The sequence below is a fragment of the Apostichopus japonicus genome, chromosome 12 (genome assembly GCF_037975245.1).
Source record: "Apostichopus japonicus isolate 1M-3 chromosome 12, ASM3797524v1, whole genome shotgun sequence".
Taxonomy (NCBI): Eukaryota; Metazoa; Echinodermata; class Holothuroidea; order Aspidochirotida; family Stichopodidae; genus Apostichopus; species Apostichopus japonicus.
The window spans coordinates 30127412-30146944 of NC_092572.1; the positions used below are offsets into that span (position 1 = coordinate 30127412).

A 19533-nucleotide genomic window follows, 5' to 3' on the forward strand; every position below is an offset into this window, starting at 1 on the left:
CATGTGATTAATTTTCTTGTTGCAACATTTTATATGAAAATATGATCTGAAATGTGACTTTAAAACTGTTAATATTGACTAATCTGCTGATTATGATGAAAAGGTCTTGCTACTTGGCCATCCTGTAAAGTTTCTGGTCCATAACAACCTTAAAACTAAGTTGTAAATATCACTTCTTTTATCCTTTTTGCAGGTTTTAACATGTCAACTAGAGATGTAAGAAAGCAATAACTATTTCTGTTCTAATTTTCATCATTTTTTTACCAGAAGATTAAAAGATTAAAATGTCTGGCTTAAATCAATGATTTTTTAAAGAAAACAGTACTGATTTAAATCAATTAGTTTCTTACCCATTGAACAGTGATGATGCTACTCTGGAAAATGCCCCCTCCTGTTTCTGGACACCTTCTCCAAATGCTGCAATTGCCAAGGACATAGAATTCAGTGGCTGGGATAGACTCTCACAAAACTACAAACACAAAATAGAGAGAGAAGTGTTAACTGAAGGCATCTGTATTAGTACCATAAAATATACTCAAATTTGGATGGGGGCTGGAGGGTGGGGGAGAGTTGTAACCTATAGCATGCTATTAGATGCAACAGGGAGGGGAAACATTATATTGTGGCATCACAAATATGTTTCTGCTTCCCTACATTATTTTATGCTAGCTTGAACACTACATTTGAATTAAGCAGACCAAGTGTGGGAAATCTTTAAGGGAACCACTTTCTTATAACACTCTGTTTGAAGGTGACAACTGGCTTTTGTTTTTAATGATACAGAAAGACGAGAGGATATTTAACTATAAAAGACTATAATCCATATCAATGATATTTGTCCAAAACTGTTCCATATTCATCAATATTATTCCACCTACAGTTTGCTCCATATTGATCAACGTTATCCGTCCCTAAGTTTGCTCCATACTGTATGTCAATGCTATTTTCTCTCTAGTTTGCTCCATATGTTACTTTTCCAAGTTATATATATCCATCACTGATAGAGAAATAATTAGCTTTATGGATCTACATGGTTATATGTATCACATGACAGATACAGTAACCTAGGGTAATTGACTTATGTGGGCACTTTGCAGTACGAAAGCTGCAAAACAGTGTTATACTTATCCAATATTACTGCATAGCTTATATATTTTCATATCACAGAAAGGTATTTATATAACCTACATTATGACTTACCAGGTAGACAACTATACAGACTTTATTTATAAACTTTCTGTCTGGGAATTCTACTCTTATCCATCTTATCTCAAAACATGAGAGGTTTCAGGTAAATATCTGCATTCCTCTAAGGGCAGTTAGAGCTGACACTACCATCAACACTTTCAAACCCCTCCGGTAGAAATTAAAATTCTTTCAAGTTCTGGTAAGTGTCTTTCATTCCTCTTAAGATTATTTTTTTTCATTTAGAGCAGGAGCTACTTCTGTTTCAAGTGCTAAAAATACCTGCCAGTAAATCTATCCTTCATCAGACAGATAAACAGATTTTTGCATATCAAAGCAAACTCAGCACTTCTATTTTGTTAATTTGAAGAATGGTTGTATAGTTTGCTTACTTTCAGCATAGAACAACTGTAGGACGAAGCAGTACAGAACATCCTGCTATGTTTGTACGTATGTACGAGAAAGTGTTTTTGCAATCATTCCAATACCTAGAATGTTCAACTTTATGCAATTCAAACAGTTGAACCTCCACCCCCATGGGAATCAGTTTGTACGGAAGATTTGAAGACTGAATTTTGTCTCTTACAAGCTACTACAGTATCTGTACAAAACACAGTGATGTACATCTTTGGACATGTATGTATACAATTTTCACCATTTTGCACCCAAGTTTGCCATGCTATACTGGAGACCCTCCCTCCCCCCCCCCACCCCTCCCCCATTTAACTGGCTTATTTCCCTGTCAGTTTACAATTCTGAAGCATATGTACAGTATGCCTAAACATTTAACAGTATTGTTATAAGTAAAGAATTCTAAGAGGCTAAAGAGCAAACCTTATTTGTAAATCGTTATCATGTTTAGTAATTTCCACCAATCCCATCCGACAAAACTTATTAGGTTATACCACAGCTACAGTAAGTACTACTAATACAAATAAAAGGAATTTTAATGAAACATTCAGTTTATCTTTTGAATGAAACCAGAACTGAAACCACTAACATACCAAAATCAAATTCCTCACACCCATATTGTGTAGCTTTGCAGTAACACGTGTAATGTTTGCACACACCACGTTTCCCATGCATACTACAGTTAGTTCAAAGTCCACAATGCATGATTAATTCCAATGAGCACAGCCTACAGTATAATGTACACAATGAGTGACTGTACAGTCCCTCTATATACTCTATAGTAATCAAACAAATATAATACAAAACGAATATCAGCACTGCAGACTTTAAGTATAGAGTGCAAGTGATATAGGTCCATGCTGTATTCCATGTGTTTATATATTTACACTGCTGTATTATTAAGGTACCTCTATTGAATTTACAATACTTCTACATAGGAATGTTACAGTATACACAGAAACATGACAAAAGTGCTGGTCAACCAACTCCTGGAATGGCAGTAAGGTAGTGTGTACAGTAAAGGCAGTGGCAAAGTTATGCAGAAATAACAACCATTGCTACTCTGTGTTATTAGTATTAGTATTGATGACCACCTGAAACAGGCCTGTGCAATGAAAATAAGTTGCATTTAATGAACATTATAAAACTTACTGGTTTATATATTTACGAGTGACCCACTTACCTGTCTCCCCACAACATAAGCACCGCATTCTACCGTGTTTAGTATGCCCTGGTAATCTTTTAACACTGTACACCCTCACTGACCCTAGTGACCTCCTTCATTTTGAGACCACTTCTTCCCAAAGTGGCCCCTGACGCGACCTCGGGGCATACTAGACACGGTAGAATGCGGTGCTTAGGTTGTGGGGAGACAGGTAAGTGGGGAACGAAGTAAATATCACAGTTTTAATGCAAAAGGTGAAAGAATAATTTGCCTGGACCTTCTGTAGAGGTGAACAGGAGTCTGTTTCCACTTAATAAAGTAACTTAAAGATAAGAGAGCAATCTAAGTTACCGAGGAAATCAAAGTTTGACAAACCTGTGATTTTGTTGTAAAGAACAGAAAATTGCTTCAACATAAACTTGGCTTTGAATTTTAAAGCTTTCTTTCTTAAACCAAAGTATGGAATCATTGTTCATCAAAGAAGTAGGTTAGGAAGACTCTTCATAACTGCGTACTTTGCTGCTGTTAAACATATATTTCAGTCCCCCCCGCCCCATATTTTAATAGGACTGGTATAGATTACCTACACACATAAATATCGACTATAATATCAAACTGTTGCAAGAAATTCTAAAACATGGGAAACTGAGACCTCCATTGGCAGAATTCTTCAATTCTCATAACTGTCTCAGATTTGGATATTCTCCAAACCTTTTGATTCTGAAATATCCTACTGTGAATAAATTACAATTTGGTTTCAGACAGTTTACTAAATTGTTAAACCAATGGAGTACACAATCTGTACTAGCCCATTTAAACTTGCAAAGATGCAATTGTAAAGGATAGCAATCCATCACCCACCTCCAAAATGGGTGGGCGGGACAAAGTGTCATTTTAAAATGCAAGCAAAACGTGATTGTCTATTGTTTGTTCTGCTCTGTTAAGAGATGACCCTAGCATGGGTGATGAACTTGGACTGTAATTTGTTAAGTACTGTATAGTTGCATATATACACTATGCACAGTTGCTTGTTGACTGATTGCTGAGACATTTCTTAATGATGTAATGCACACAAATATAGATGATACCACCAGGTACAGTATAACACACGTGTGCACCTTAATTACACAGTTGGTAAAATCAGGCACAGTGTAGTCACAGTAGAACTTTTGACCTAACCATTGATGTGAACTCAAGCATGACATGTACTGTAAATGAACTGTAACACACAATAAGGTTGAGTAGTTTAATCTTGTACTCTGTATAAGTGTGGTACATAATATGGCCACATGTGACAAGAAAACAAACTATTGAGTTGAGGAGAATTGAATGGAATCAATCAATTAACAGGATATCACTCATAGGAGAAACAAACCTAACCATATTTACAGAAGTGAAGCTTCACTGATCACCTTTTAAGTTTATTTTGTTAAATTTTGTTTGCTTTTCCATTAATAATACTAAATTCTATTACAATATATATTTTTTTTAATCAAATATCTTCATATCTACCTGCACATTACATGCTCTTAGTGTTAAAATTGGCCAATGTAATGATGAGAATTATTATTATTATTATGATACATTTAATATTGCACTAGCAACCAAAAGTTACCTAATGCGCTCTACAAAGCATAGGATTCAAGACAAATTTACAAAAAATTGGAGTACAAACAAAATCTAGAACCTAGAAAAAAAAAACATGTTTTAAATTTAGATTTGAACTGCTTAATTGTTGCATCTTTAATTGAACCTACAGTAGGTATATAAATATTTTTGTATTGACCTACAGTAAAATTTGCATATTGTACCTACAGTAGGTATTTAATGATTTTCATATTGGACCTACAGTAAAATTTGCATATTGTACCTACAGTACAGTAGGAATTTAATGATTTTCATATTGGACCTACAGTTGGTATATCAAGATTTGCATATTGGACCTACAGTAAGTATATACAGATTTGCAACTGGACCTACAGTAGGTCTATAAAGATTTGCATATTGGACCTACAGTAGATACAGTATATAAAGATTTCCGTAGTGGACCTACAGTAGGTATATTAAAATTTGCATATTGGACCTACAGTAGGTATTTAATGACTTTCATATTGGACCTACAGTTGGTATATAAAGATTTGCATATTGGTCCTACAGTAGGTATAATGATTTGCAATTGGCCCTACAGTAGATCTATAAAGATTTGCATATTGGACCTACAGTAGACCGTATATAAACATTATTACTAGCACTAGACCTAAGCACTCTCCTGCCAATGTCTAAATGGAGAAGTTCTGACAGGTATTCTGGGGCTTGTCCATTCAAGCACTTCCGAACAATGGTAAGAATCTTTAACTTAACACGTAGTGTAAAGGGAAGCCAATGTCATTTCTTCAAACAGGTTGTGGAACCATCAGGTCTATCCCAACCCAGGACTAACTTAACAGCCACGTTTTGCACTTGTTGCAATTTTTCAGACTTGGCCGTAAAAGAGGCCATTACAGCAGTCAAGGTGTGATATAATCAAACCTTGTACAACTTGTTTAACAAGCATCAATGGTTAGCTATTACCTGATACTGGCTATATGATGATAACTTGCCATATAGCAGTTCTAGCATGTTACATGTAGCATTTGTTCTGTATGTGTGATTTCATGGAAAGATTATCATCAAGGTACATACCCTTTTACATATGACATGGACTTTTGATATCTCACAGTTACTGACAGACAATTTTTGAGTTATGCATTTAAATCACTTTTTAGTTGATCTGAATTATATAAACTATTTCTTTGAGTCATTCACTTTAAGTTGGTTGTGTTCCATCCAGGATTAGACCTGACTTAACGATTCTTCAAGTACATGTGCAGTAGATGACTCAGACTCACTTTAGTGCATGATCATCAGCATACCCAGAGTTAACAATGTCAGGTATACATATTTTCATGGTGGATGCATATAGACAGAACACAGGGTTGGGCCGGCTACACTTCCCTGTGGAACTGAGAAATTTAGGTTTTTTTGATGATGATTATTCATTTTCAATGAACTCCCTTGGTGCAAGGTAACTGCAAAACCACTGAAGACATTCACCTGATATTCCAATATTTGCAGCTAAGACAATCAACAGCACCGAGTGGTCAACAGTATCGAAAGCCGCACTGAAATCTATGGATGCAAGAGATGTTATAACTTTTTATTGTCCATGTTCCACAGTATATCATTAGCTAATTTAAGGAGTGTTGTTGTATTCTCAGTGTTCCACGAACTGTTCAAGAGCAACTTTTGCTAAAAATTTTGACAAGAAATAAAAGTTACTCAATGGTCGATAGTTAGACATGACAAGTTCTAGGTCAACATTTTTTAAGTACAGGACTCACCACGACAACTTTCCATTTTTGGATGAACACACTTTTGCATAAGGAAGTATTTATGACCCTTGTAATGATCGGCACAATTTTCTTAAGAACCTTTTTCAAATTTCACTGGCACTATGTCTATTTCACATGTCTTTGTTGGCATTTATGGAATGGCAATCCTAATAAGGTCTTCACTCACTACGGAAAACTACTGTATGCAAGAGTGAAGTTCACTTGGTCAGAAGCTGTGTACAGACTTTTATCTTGGAGTTCCTCTCTCATTTGGAGGAAATTTTCCAAGAATTGATCGGCCGGATCTTTGTCACTTGTATGCTTTGGCAGTGGACACCCTACTCTTTCCCTCCTTCTCACAAAAGCCCTTCATCATTTAATGTTATCAAATAAACAAGATTTCTTTCAGGTCTGTAATTAGTCTCATTGGAATTAGCTGGTCCAAACATTAACTGTGTTTTCATCCACAGCTTCCCACCGGCAGTCAAGATCATATAAATCAGTAAGGTCACACTATTTTCAATGTCCAGTTTTCAAAAGCATCTTGTGTTAATTGTTTTAATAACTACATCATCTCTTTCAAAATCTAGGTCTGCTACCATGAATAGCATGAAGCAATCATTGGATATGTACTGTATGAACCTGCAAAACAGTTTATGATTTTTAACATCACAATTTTCTGATGCATAAATGTGATGAAGGGTGTGACCTCTATCATAAGTCTGAAGTGAACATGTTGGTCAAAGCCTTTCATTGACTTGTTAATGTCATTTGAAATATAATTGGATTATCCAAACATCAACATGGATGTTGAAATGCTAATAATTTGTCAACATAATTACACACTCACTTAATTATTATGTGGTGATAAAATATAGAATGGTGACATTAGAATCAACAAGTACATGCTTGTTACACACTAAACACATACAAGTCAACATAACGACCTGCAAATAAAGTGTCATTTGTTACAAAATGTTGGTCTCTTTTCTTAAATATGACTGGAAACTGGACACGTCCATATTATTTTGTTCCGGGAACTGAAAGTTACTTTCATTGTTATTTTCTTTCCCAATGCTCCAAGTATATCTAGACCTGCCAACTGCCTATCATGTTGAAGACAATATCCCACTCTACTTCCAATATTACATACTGATCTGCCGGCACAGTGATGTGTAAAAGCTCCCTTTTTTTCTATGTTACTTTTTTATTGCTGTCTTAGTTTCCTTTGGATTTACCCAATACTCAATTTTTCCTCTAAACCCGAATTTTCTTGGGGGATTGAGAAAATTTGAATCTCCCTATATGTTAAATATTTATGAAAGCTAGAAATAGAAAAAGTCAGTAAAACCTTTATGTAACAATTTTATCTTTTGCGGTTTGCACTTAAGCACTGGTTATGAAGGATAGAGGAAGTGAGGGTTAGGTGAGGCCTCTTATTTGATAGCACAAACACCCACTTCTTAATGACTGTGCTTTACACAATAGTGCTGAAAGTCGACTCATTCTTTTGTAGTCGATTAATCGCATAGCTCTTCTCACGATTACTGCGATTACTCGGTTACAGTTATGACGTTATGACTGTCATTTTTACATTGCAGAATACATTCAAAACAAATCTTTCGCCATGGTGCACTGTCTTTATTGATTCTTTCGTGTCTTAATGTGTGGTTTCTAAATCATGCTAAAACATCTACCAAACAAAACCTGTGAACAACTTTCAATCTACGTTTCTTAAAATCCTTCATAGTAAATCAAAAACTTTTGAATGAATCTACGAGGCTACTACAAATACTAGCACTAATAAATGCAAACGTGTAAAACAATGAATAGATGTAACACCTTGCAGCGGTGATGATTAGTATGCTAGAGCTTTCTGTAGAAGGATGTTCAACGTTCTAAGCTCTAGCCTAGCGCGATAGCACATTGAAATTAAGCTACACAGCAATTGACACACTCGATCAGATATCCAATAAATGTCAACCAGGTTGGTAATGAAGTTATTGTAAACATATTTGAAGAAATGACAAATACTTTGGCAATCGTAAAAGATTAATTTTGCGAATTTGCGATTACGTGCAATGATTAAACATTGCTAGGACTGAATGTTGCACTGCAGAACATTTGTATTACTAACAAGTAAACGCATGAATCTAACCGGAGCAGGTGTTTGCTGATTTTTGACACAGCACAGAGCTAGTGTAGCATTGTGAGAACCACATACCTTTGCCATATTTGCTGACAAACTGATTTAATAGTGTTGTGTTTGATAGGTTAGGCTATCCAATATTACTGCATAGCTTATATATTTTCATATCACAGAAAGGTATTTATATAACCTACATTATGACTTACCAGGTAGACAACTATACAGACTTTATTTATAAACTTTCTGTCTGGGAATTCTACTCTTATCCATCTTATCTCAAAACATGAGAGGTTTCAGGTAAATATCTGCATTCCTCTAAGGGCAGTTAGAGCTGACACTACCATCAACACTTTCAAACCCCTCCGGTAGAAATTAAAATTCTTTCAAGTTCTGGTAAGTGTCTTTCATTCCTCTTAAGATTATTTTTTTTCATTTAGAGCAGGAGCTACTTCTGTTTCAAGTGCTAAAAATACCTGCCAGTAAATCTATCCTTCATCAGACAGATAAACAGATTTTTGCATATCAAAGCAAACTCAGCACTTCTATTTTGTTAATTTGAAGAATGGTTGTATAGTTTGCTTACTTTCAGCATAGAACAACTGTAGGACGAAGCAGTACAGAACATCCTGCTATGTTTGTACGTATGTACGAGAAAGTGTTTTTGCAATCATTCCAATACCTAGAATGTTCAACTTTATGCAATTCAAACAGTTGAACCTCCACCCCCATGGGAATCAGTTTGTACGGAAGATTTGAAGACTGAATTTTGTCTCTTACAAGCTACTACAGTATCTGTACAAAACACAGTGATGTACATCTTTGGACATGTATGTATACAATTTTCACCATTTTGCACCCAAGTTTGCCATGCTATACTGGAGACCCTCCCTCCCCCCCCCACCCCTCCCCCATTTAACTGGCTTATTTCCCTGTCAGTTTACAATTCTGAAGCATATGTACAGTATGCCTAAACATTTAACAGTATTGTTATAAGTAAAGAATTCTAAGAGGCTAAAGAGCAAACCTTATTTGTAAATCGTTATCATGTTTAGTAATTTCCACCAATCCCATCCGACAAAACTTATTAGGTTATACCACAGCTACAGTAAGTACTACTAATACAAATAAAAGGAATTTTAATGAAACATTCAGTTTATCTTTTGAATGAAACCAGAACTGAAACCACTAACATACCAAAATCAAATTCCTCACACCCATATTGTGTAGCTTTGCAGTAACACGTGTAATGTTTGCACACACCACGTTTCCCATGCATACTACAGTTAGTTCAAAGTCCACAATGCATGATTAATTCCAATGAGCACAGCCTACAGTATAATGTACACAATGAGTGACTGTACAGTCCCTCTATATACTCTATAGTAATCAAACAAATATAATACAAAACGAATATCAGCACTGCAGACTTTAAGTATAGAGTGCAAGTGATATAGGTCCATGCTGTATTCCATGTGTTTATATATTTACACTGCTGTATTATTAAGGTACCTCTATTGAATTTACAATACTTCTACATAGGAATGTTACAGTATACACAGAAACATGACAAAAGTGCTGGTCAACCAACTCCTGGAATGGCAGTAAGGTAGTGTGTACAGTAAAGGCAGTGGCAAAGTTATGCAGAAATAACAACCATTGCTACTCTGTGTTATTAGTATTAGTATTGATGACCACCTGAAACAGGCCTGTGCAATGAAAATAAGTTGCATTTAATGAACATTATAAAACTTACTGGTTTATATATTTACGAGTGACCCACTTACCTGTCTCCCCACAACATAAGCACCGCATTCTACCGTGTTTAGTATGCCCTGGTAATCTTTTAACACTGTACACCCTCACTGACCCTAGTGACCTCCTTCATTTTGAGACCACTTCTTCCCAAAGTGGCCCCTGACGCGACCTCGGGGCATACTAGACACGGTAGAATGCGGTGCTTAGGTTGTGGGGAGACAGGTAAGTGGGGAACGAAGTAAATATCACAGTTTTAATGCAAAAGGTGAAAGAATAATTTGCCTGGACCTTCTGTAGAGGTGAACAGGAGTCTGTTTCCACTTAATAAAGTAACTTAAAGATAAGAGAGCAATCTAAGTTACCGAGGAAATCAAAGTTTGACAAACCTGTGATTTTGTTGTAAAGAACAGAAAATTGCTTCAACATAAACTTGGCTTTGAATTTTAAAGCTTTCTTTCTTAAACCAAAGTATGGAATCATTGTTCATCAAAGAAGTAGGTTAGGAAGACTCTTCATAACTGCGTACTTTGCTGCTGTTAAACATATATTTCAGTCCCCCCCGCCCCATATTTTAATAGGACTGGTATAGATTACCTACACACATAAATATCGACTATAATATCAAACTGTTGCAAGAAATTCTAAAACATGGGAAACTGAGACCTCCATTGGCAGAATTCTTCAATTCTCATAACTGTCTCAGATTTGGATATTCTCCAAACCTTTTGATTCTGAAATATCCTACTGTGAATAAATTACAATTTGGTTTCAGACAGTTTACTAAATTGTTAAACCAATGGAGTACACAATCTGTACTAGCCCATTTAAACTTGCAAAGATGCAATTGTAAAGGATAGCAATCCATCACCCACCTCCAAAATGGGTGGGCGGGACAAAGTGTCATTTTAAAATGCAAGCAAAACGTGATTGTCTATTGTTTGTTCTGCTCTGTTAAGAGATGACCCTAGCATGGGTGATGAACTTGGACTGTAATTTGTTAAGTACTGTATAGTTGCATATATACACTATGCACAGTTGCTTGTTGACTGATTGCTGAGACATTTCTTAATGATGTAATGCACACAAATATAGATGATACCACCAGGTACAGTATAACACACGTGTGCACCTTAATTACACAGTTGGTAAAATCAGGCACAGTGTAGTCACAGTAGAACTTTTGACCTAACCATTGATGTGAACTCAAGCATGACATGTACTGTAAATGAACTGTAACACACAATAAGGTTGAGTAGTTTAATCTTGTACTCTGTATAAGTGTGGTACATAATATGGCCACATGTGACAAGAAAACAAACTATTGAGTTGAGGAGAATTGAATGGAATCAATCAATTAACAGGATATCACTCATAGGAGAAACAAACCTAACCATATTTACAGAAGTGAAGCTTCACTGATCACCTTTTAAGTTTATTTTGTTAAATTTTGTTTGCTTTTCCATTAATAATACTAAATTCTATTACAATATATATTTTTTTTAATCAAATATCTTCATATCTACCTGCACATTACATGCTCTTAGTGTTAAAATTGGCCAATGTAATGATGAGAATTATTATTATTATTATGATACATTTAATATTGCACTAGCAACCAAAAGTTACCTAATGCGCTCTACAAAGCATAGGATTCAAGACAAATTTACAAAAAATTGGAGTACAAACAAAATCTAGAACCTAGAAAAAAAAAACATGTTTTAAATTTAGATTTGAACTGCTTAATTGTTGCATCTTTAATTGAACCTACAGTAGGTATATAAATATTTTTGTATTGACCTACAGTAAAATTTGCATATTGTACCTACAGTAGGTATTTAATGATTTTCATATTGGACCTACAGTAAAATTTGCATATTGTACCTACAGTACAGTAGGAATTTAATGATTTTCATATTGGACCTACAGTTGGTATATCAAGATTTGCATATTGGACCTACAGTAAGTATATACAGATTTGCAACTGGACCTACAGTAGGTCTATAAAGATTTGCATATTGGACCTACAGTAGATACAGTATATAAAGATTTCCGTAGTGGACCTACAGTAGGTATATTAAAATTTGCATATTGGACCTACAGTAGGTATTTAATGACTTTCATATTGGACCTACAGTTGGTATATAAAGATTTGCATATTGGTCCTACAGTAGGTATAATGATTTGCAATTGGCCCTACAGTAGATCTATAAAGATTTGCATATTGGACCTACAGTAGACCGTATATAAACATTATTACTAGCACTAGACCTAAGCACTCTCCTGCCAATGTCTAAATGGAGAAGTTCTGACAGGTATTCTGGGGCTTGTCCATTCAAGCACTTCCGAACAATGGTAAGAATCTTTAACTTAACACGTAGTGTAAAGGGAAGCCAATGTCATTTCTTCAAACAGGTTGTGGAACCATCAGGTCTATCCCAACCCAGGACTAACTTAACAGCCACGTTTTGCACTTGTTGCAATTTTTCAGACTTGGCCGTAAAAGAGGCCATTACAGCAGTCAAGGTGTGATATAATCAAACCTTGTACAACTTGTTTAACAAGCATCAATGGTTAGCTATTACCTGATACTGGCTATATGATGATAACTTGCCATATAGCAGTTCTAGCATGTTACATGTAGCATTTGTTCTGTATGTGTGATTTCATGGAAAGATTATCATCAAGGTACATACCCTTTTACATATGACATGGACTTTTGATATCTCACAGTTACTGACAGACAATTTTTGAGTTATGCATTTAAATCACTTTTTAGTTGATCTGAATTATATAAACTATTTCTTTGAGTCATTCACTTTAAGTTGGTTGTGTTCCATCCAGGATTAGACCTGACTTAACGATTCTTCAAGTACATGTGCAGTAGATGACTCAGACTCACTTTAGTGCATGATCATCAGCATACCCAGAGTTAACAATGTCAGGTATACATATTTTCATGGTGGATGCATATAGACAGAACACAGGGTTGGGCCGGCTACACTTCCCTGTGGAACTGAGAAATTTAGGTTTTTTTGATGATGATTATTCATTTTCAATGAACTCCCTTGGTGCAAGGTAACTGCAAAACCACTGAAGACATTCACCTGATATTCCAATATTTGCAGCTAAGACAATCAACAGCACCGAGTGGTCAACAGTATCGAAAGCCGCACTGAAATCTATGGATGCAAGAGATGTTATAACTTTTTATTGTCCATGTTCCACAGTATATCATTAGCTAATTTAAGGAGTGTTGTTGTATTCTCAGTGTTCCACGAACTGTTCAAGAGCAACTTTTGCTAAAAATTTTGACAAGAAATAAAAGTTACTCAATGGTCGATAGTTAGACATGACAAGTTCTAGGTCAACATTTTTTAAGTACAGGACTCACCACGACAACTTTCCATTTTTGGATGAACACACTTTTGCATAAGGAAGTATTTATGACCCTTGTAATGATCGGCACAATTTTCTTAAGAACCTTTTTCAAATTTCACTGGCACTATGTCTATTTCACATGTCTTTGTTGGCATTTATGGAATGGCAATCCTAATAAGGTCTTCACTCACTACGGAAAACTACTGTATGCAAGAGTGAAGTTCACTTGGTCAGAAGCTGTGTACAGACTTTTATCTTGGAGTTCCTCTCTCATTTGGAGGAAATTTTCCAAGAATTGATCGGCCGGATCTTTGTCACTTGTATGCTTTGGCAGTGGACACCCTACTCTTTCCCTCCTTCTCACAAAAGCCCTTCATCATTTAATGTTATCAAATAAACAAGATTTCTTTCAGGTCTGTAATTAGTCTTCATTGGAATTAGCTGGTCCAAACATTAACTGTGTTTTCATCCACAGCTTCCCACCGGCAGTCAAGATCATATAAATCAGTAAGGTCACACTATTTTCAATGTCCAGTTTTCAAAAGCATCTTGTGTTAATTGTTTTAATAACTACATCATCTCTTTCAAAATCTAGGTCTGCTACCATGAATAGCATGAAGCAATCATTGGATATGTACTGTATGAACCTGCAAAACAGTTTATGATTTTTAACATCACAATTTTCTGATGCATAAATGTGATGAAGGGTGTGACCTCTATCATAAGTCTGAAGTGAACATGTTGGTCAAAGCCTTTCATTGACTTGTTAATGTCATTTGAAATATAATTGGATTATCCAAACATCAACATGGATGTTGAAATGCTAATAATTTGTCAACATAATTACACACTCACTTAATTATTATGTGGTGATAAAATATAGAATGGTGACATTAGAATCAACAAGTACATGCTTGTTACACACTAAACACATACAAGTCAACATAACGACCTGCAAATAAAGTGTCATTTGTTACAAAATGTTGGTCTCTTTTCTTAAATATGACTGGAAACTGGACACGTCCATATTATTTTGTTCCGGGAACTGAAAGTTACTTTCATTGTTATTTTCTTTCCCAATGCTCCAAGTATATCTAGACCTGCCAACTGCCTATCATGTTGAAGACAATATCCCACTCTACTTCCAATATTACATACTGATCTGCCGGCACAGTGATGTGTAAAAGCTCCCTTTTTTTCTATGTTACTTTTTTATTGCTGTCTTAGTTTCCTTTGGATTTACCCAATACTCAATTTTTCCTCTAAACCCGAATTTTCTTGGGGGATTGAGAAAATTTGAATCTCCCTATATGTTAAATATTTATGAAAGCTAGAAATAGAAAAAGTCAGTAAAACCTTTATGTAACAATTTTATCTTTTGCGGTTTGCACTTAAGCACTGGTTATGAAGGATAGAGGAAGTGAGGGTTAGGTGAGGCCTCTTATTTGATAGCACAAACACCCACTTCTTAATGACTGTGCTTTACACAATAGTGCTGAAAGTCGACTCATTCTTTTGTAGTCGATTAATCGCATAGCTCTTCTCACGATTACTGCGATTACTCGGTTACAGTTATGACGTTATGACTGTCATTTTTACATTGCAGAATACATTCAAAACAAATCTTTCGCCATGGTGCACTGTCTTTATTGATTCTTTCGTGTCTTAATGTGTGGTTTCTAAATCATGCTAAAACATCTACCAAACAAAACCTGTGAACAACTTTCAATCTACGTTTCTTAAAATCCTTCATAGTAAATCAAAAACTTTTGAATGAATCTACGAGGCTACTACAAATACTAGCACTAATAAATGCAAACGTGTAAAACAATGAATAGATGTAACACCTTGCAGCGGTGATGATTAGTATGCTAGAGCTTTCTGTAGAAGGATGTTCAACGTTCTAAGCTCTAGCCTAGCGCGATAGCACATTGAAATTAAGCTACACAGCAATTGACACACTCGATCAGATATCCAATAAATGTCAACCAGGTTGGTAATGAAGTTATTGTAAACATATTTGAAGAAATGACAAATACTTTGGCAATCGTAAAAGATTAATTTTGCGAATTTGCGATTACGTGCAATGATTAAACATTGCTAGGACTGAATGTTGCACTGCAGAACATTTGTATTACTAACAAGTAAACGCATGAATCTAACCGGAGCAGGTGTTTGCTGATTTTTGACACAGCACAGAGCTAGTGTAGCATTGTGAGAACCACATACCTTTGCCATATTTGCTGACAAACTGATTTAATAGTGTTGTGTTTGATAGGTTAGGCTATTTTTCAAAAGCAGATTATGTGTAGTGCTAGCTTGTAGTCGAGTAATCGCAGCTTAGGTTTTGAGCACGATTAATCAAACTTCCAAAGTGTAATCGCGGTTACTGGCGATTAATTGATCAGGACTATCAGCAGTAATACACAATAGCCACTTCAAAATGAATTGAAACATAATATTCCTCACCATCCCTATTATGAGTATCTTGATTCCATCCTCGACAGACAAGTTTTCACTTAGTAATTGTATCTTCTTGTGATATAATTTGTTACTTTGTTTTGGAGTTCAACATTGAATTATCATATGCAAAGGCAATTGCATTAGTGTAGCCAAAGTTTTGTTTATAATTTTTTCATGTCCTGGTTATTATTATCCCAGAGCATACCAAAGTACCTGGAGATATGTTTTTAGCAATTATTATGGAAGTAAGACAAAGGAATGGATAGCATGAAGCCTGTTGCTATTAATGTTACCTTATCAGCAAAGCATATAACAATGTCAAATATATGAGAAGTGATTGAGGAGTGGAGAAACCAGTTGTCCCTGTACTAGAGAGAAAGCTAAATTCACGACTACATTATAAGTACACAATGCAGCCATACCCACAGGATCATAAAATATCCCAATTCATATTAGGTCAATGATACGATAGACTGGCTTTCCCCACTGAACATCTATTCACGGACTAGATAAAGTGAAAAAAATATTCAATATCACTATTGAAGCTCTATGAACTGCCTAACATTTTGACATTCTTACGGTCACATTGAGGAATTACATGTCAAATTAATTATCCAGTAAAATAGAAAAGAAGGAAAAATAACATTTAGTCTGTAAGAACAAAGGTAGTCTTTTCTTTTCAAAGTACTCTACTGCAGCTAGAAGTGTATGTTTTAGAGTAGGTATTTTTTATCTACTGTTTTGTTCAGCTGTGAACATTGTTACAAAGCCTAAACTTGAAACTAGGCCTTTAGTTTGTATTACTCTAGAGATCATTTACATTCCCAATACTAGCTTTTTCAAGCTTAGAAGGGCAAATTCATTCTGTGTGAAATATTTTATATAATTAAGGGCCACTCCATAAAATATTTTGGCATACTCGGTGTAGCCTACTGTATATATGCCACCAGAAAGTTCAGTTTAAGTAAGAGTCTAGACCAATGATTTTACTGATGGCAAGAAAAAAACTTCAACATGAAAGTAAACAATAACTATGTTGATTTCCACCTGACCACACAGAGTATTTCTGTATACTAGAATTGGGTCCCGGGCAATTTCTCTGACAATGTTCACTTTGTTCTGTGAAACTGCAGGGGTCTACTGTGTAGGCCTAATTAATGTTAGACACTGGCCTAATGTTACTGTGGCCCAGGCCTTCAACTGCATGATATACCAACCTGAAACCCAAGACATCGGCCGTAAAAGCACTCTCTGTCCAAAGCTTGCATTTCCAGTATCACCTCATGTGGAAACTGATCGTCTGTGGGGAACAAGCTCCCATCCGGTGAGTAGGCAAGCAACTTCTGGGCGTACCCCAGTATCACCCTCAGCTGGCCTAACGCACTTGCATATGCCTCAATTTCGCGAATGTAGTGACCTGCTCTAAACAAATAACCATTTCTGTGTTCCTGAACATATTGGCAAACAGCAGTTAATTTAACAACACATGATCCCACAATGTTTACAAGACTTCTGTAACCATTTCCAAGAGACTTGCGATCAAAATCAAAAAGTGAAGCGATTCGTTCTAAACCTTCGGCTGCAGGATTCAGTGCGTCAGTTTCCTGTTCTATCAAGCAAAACACGTTTAGAAATCTCTCACTCCAATAACTTCTAGTTTGTCTGTAATAAGCGATATTGTTAAATACCGACTGTCGAAGATCTTGGATGGGAGCCGAGACAGAATATTCTATGAAAGAGGCATTTGTTTTGACGGAGCCGGTACTATTTTGTCTCACGTACCCCGCCATCTTTAGTCATAGGCTATGTTTAACGCTCGTTCGTAGCCTACACTTTAGCCGCAACACAATTCGTGGTACATAGGACTAGTGAGGCCTTCGACCTGTAGACTTCACGACACTGTAATCATAGTGGATGTAATACGGTTGACCGACTCTCATTCTCAATGTTGACATTGACACGTTACCAGTCGTTCGTTGAGCACTGAAATTGTTTCTCCTGGTAATATGTCTTTTAATGATGACAATTTTTTGATACGAATTGTTTTACTGGTCTTGCAAAATTAAATATACGTAACATACCGTTCAAAAGAAATAATTGCACGATGTGTAGAAGTGGAGTGAATGAAAAGCCTGCGCACAATAATTACGTAGCTGTTATCTTGAGCAATTCCGTACATCTGTGTTTCTCACTTGCGCCATCTATCCACGATAAACTTTGAACCAATAAGTTCTGCGTACACTTTGTACTGGGTGTGAGGAATCGCCAGTGGGTAACCATGATTGAAATGATACTCACTTGACGTAACAGTCTTGATCATACGGTTACAGTCTCGATAAACACAAGAGTAGACAATGAAGGATCGCTACCAGAGTTACGACGTGTGTTATAATAGAGCTCATATTTTATTGGATTTTTTTTTTCACCATTTAGTTTCAGATTTTCCAGCTTCAACGCATTTAAATGTTTAGTTTAGTTTTCTGTACATTCTGCTTATATTTATATGTCTTGTTTTTTGTTTGTTTGCCTATTTAGTTTGATCTTTCATGTCAGTTTATATGCGTAATTTTGCGAACCTAATGTTAAGGTGGCCTATCACATGACTTGCTTTACACCAGTCTTGCGATTTTTTCCTTCGGTGAATGGCACCCATCCAACCTTGAGTAAGTTTGTTTGTTTTATTTCAGTTCATCTCATTTCAGTGCTCAATCTGTTGAGCTTATTTATTATTTATCATGCTCATTGTCACCCACAACCTTATCATCTCTGTACTGTTCTTGTAAACATACTCAAAAGTCTATGGTTCTCCAAACTCATTGTGTTCGTCGCAACCATACTCATCTCAGAGATCAAACTTTGCCTTAAAATGCTCAAAAACTGGGTATGTTGTGCTGTTTAGATCAAGTGAATTATTCAAATCACACTTTATCAAATTATCCTTGTATTGATGGGCATTTTCCTTCTTCAAGTTCAAATTGGAAGTTGTCAAAATTCAACTCCCACAAGAAAAAATTATTCCAGTTATTAATTACCATCTCTGGTGACATCAAAAGCAACCCAGGACCTATACCAAATTATCCTTGTTAACATTTGTAAAATATCTGTGAAAAATAGCCAAAGAGGTATTTGTTGTGATGATTGTGATTTATGGGTTCATAGTAAGTGTGCAGGCATCAGTAATACAGCTTACAACACCCTTGGTTAGTCAAATGACGATTGGTTTTTCGTAGAATGTTCAGCACCTTACGGCATGTGTGGTATCCAGTGTCGTACATCAGTGGCGGAGCTAGGGGTATTGGTCAAGGGGGGGGGGGTGAGGATGGTCTGTAGGGGCGCTTTCGACACTATCTAAGTGGAGCGCCACCATAGGTTGGCACGGAGCGTACAGAATTTTTGTGAGTAAAGATACTCCCAAGATCGCCGGAAATGACCCTTTCCGGGCCTTGCTAATTTGCAGATAAACGAAGAATAAATAGGTATCATCGCCATTTGTGATAACTCGGAAGTTTATATGGGTGTTGAAAGTACATGCGCTTCATCACAATCCCTGTGGTATCTTTGTGGGTGCTCATGTTTTCGTAGCCCTGACACAATGCCTGTTGTGCCTATTAGGTATTTTGGACCTGTAAATGCCAACAATACCACATCTTGTCAGA

General features: G+C 36.0%; 1 protein-coding gene across 1 annotated transcript in view; it reads right to left on the bottom strand.

Annotated features, from left to right (window-relative positions):
* Positions 1-18023, bottom strand: part of LOC139976995 (hormone-sensitive lipase-like) — a 35671-nt gene extending 17648 nt beyond the window's left edge. Inside the window, exons 1-2 of the mRNA XM_071985937.1 lie at positions 17095-18023; positions 351-469 (exon numbers count right to left, since the gene is read on the bottom strand). Of these exons, the coding sequence (XP_071842038.1) occupies positions 351-469; positions 17095-17667 (692 nt within the window). The 5' untranslated portion in view covers positions 17668-18023. The remainder of the gene's footprint in view (positions 1-350; positions 470-17094) is intronic.
* Between the last annotated feature and the right edge of the window lie 1510 nt (positions 18024-19533).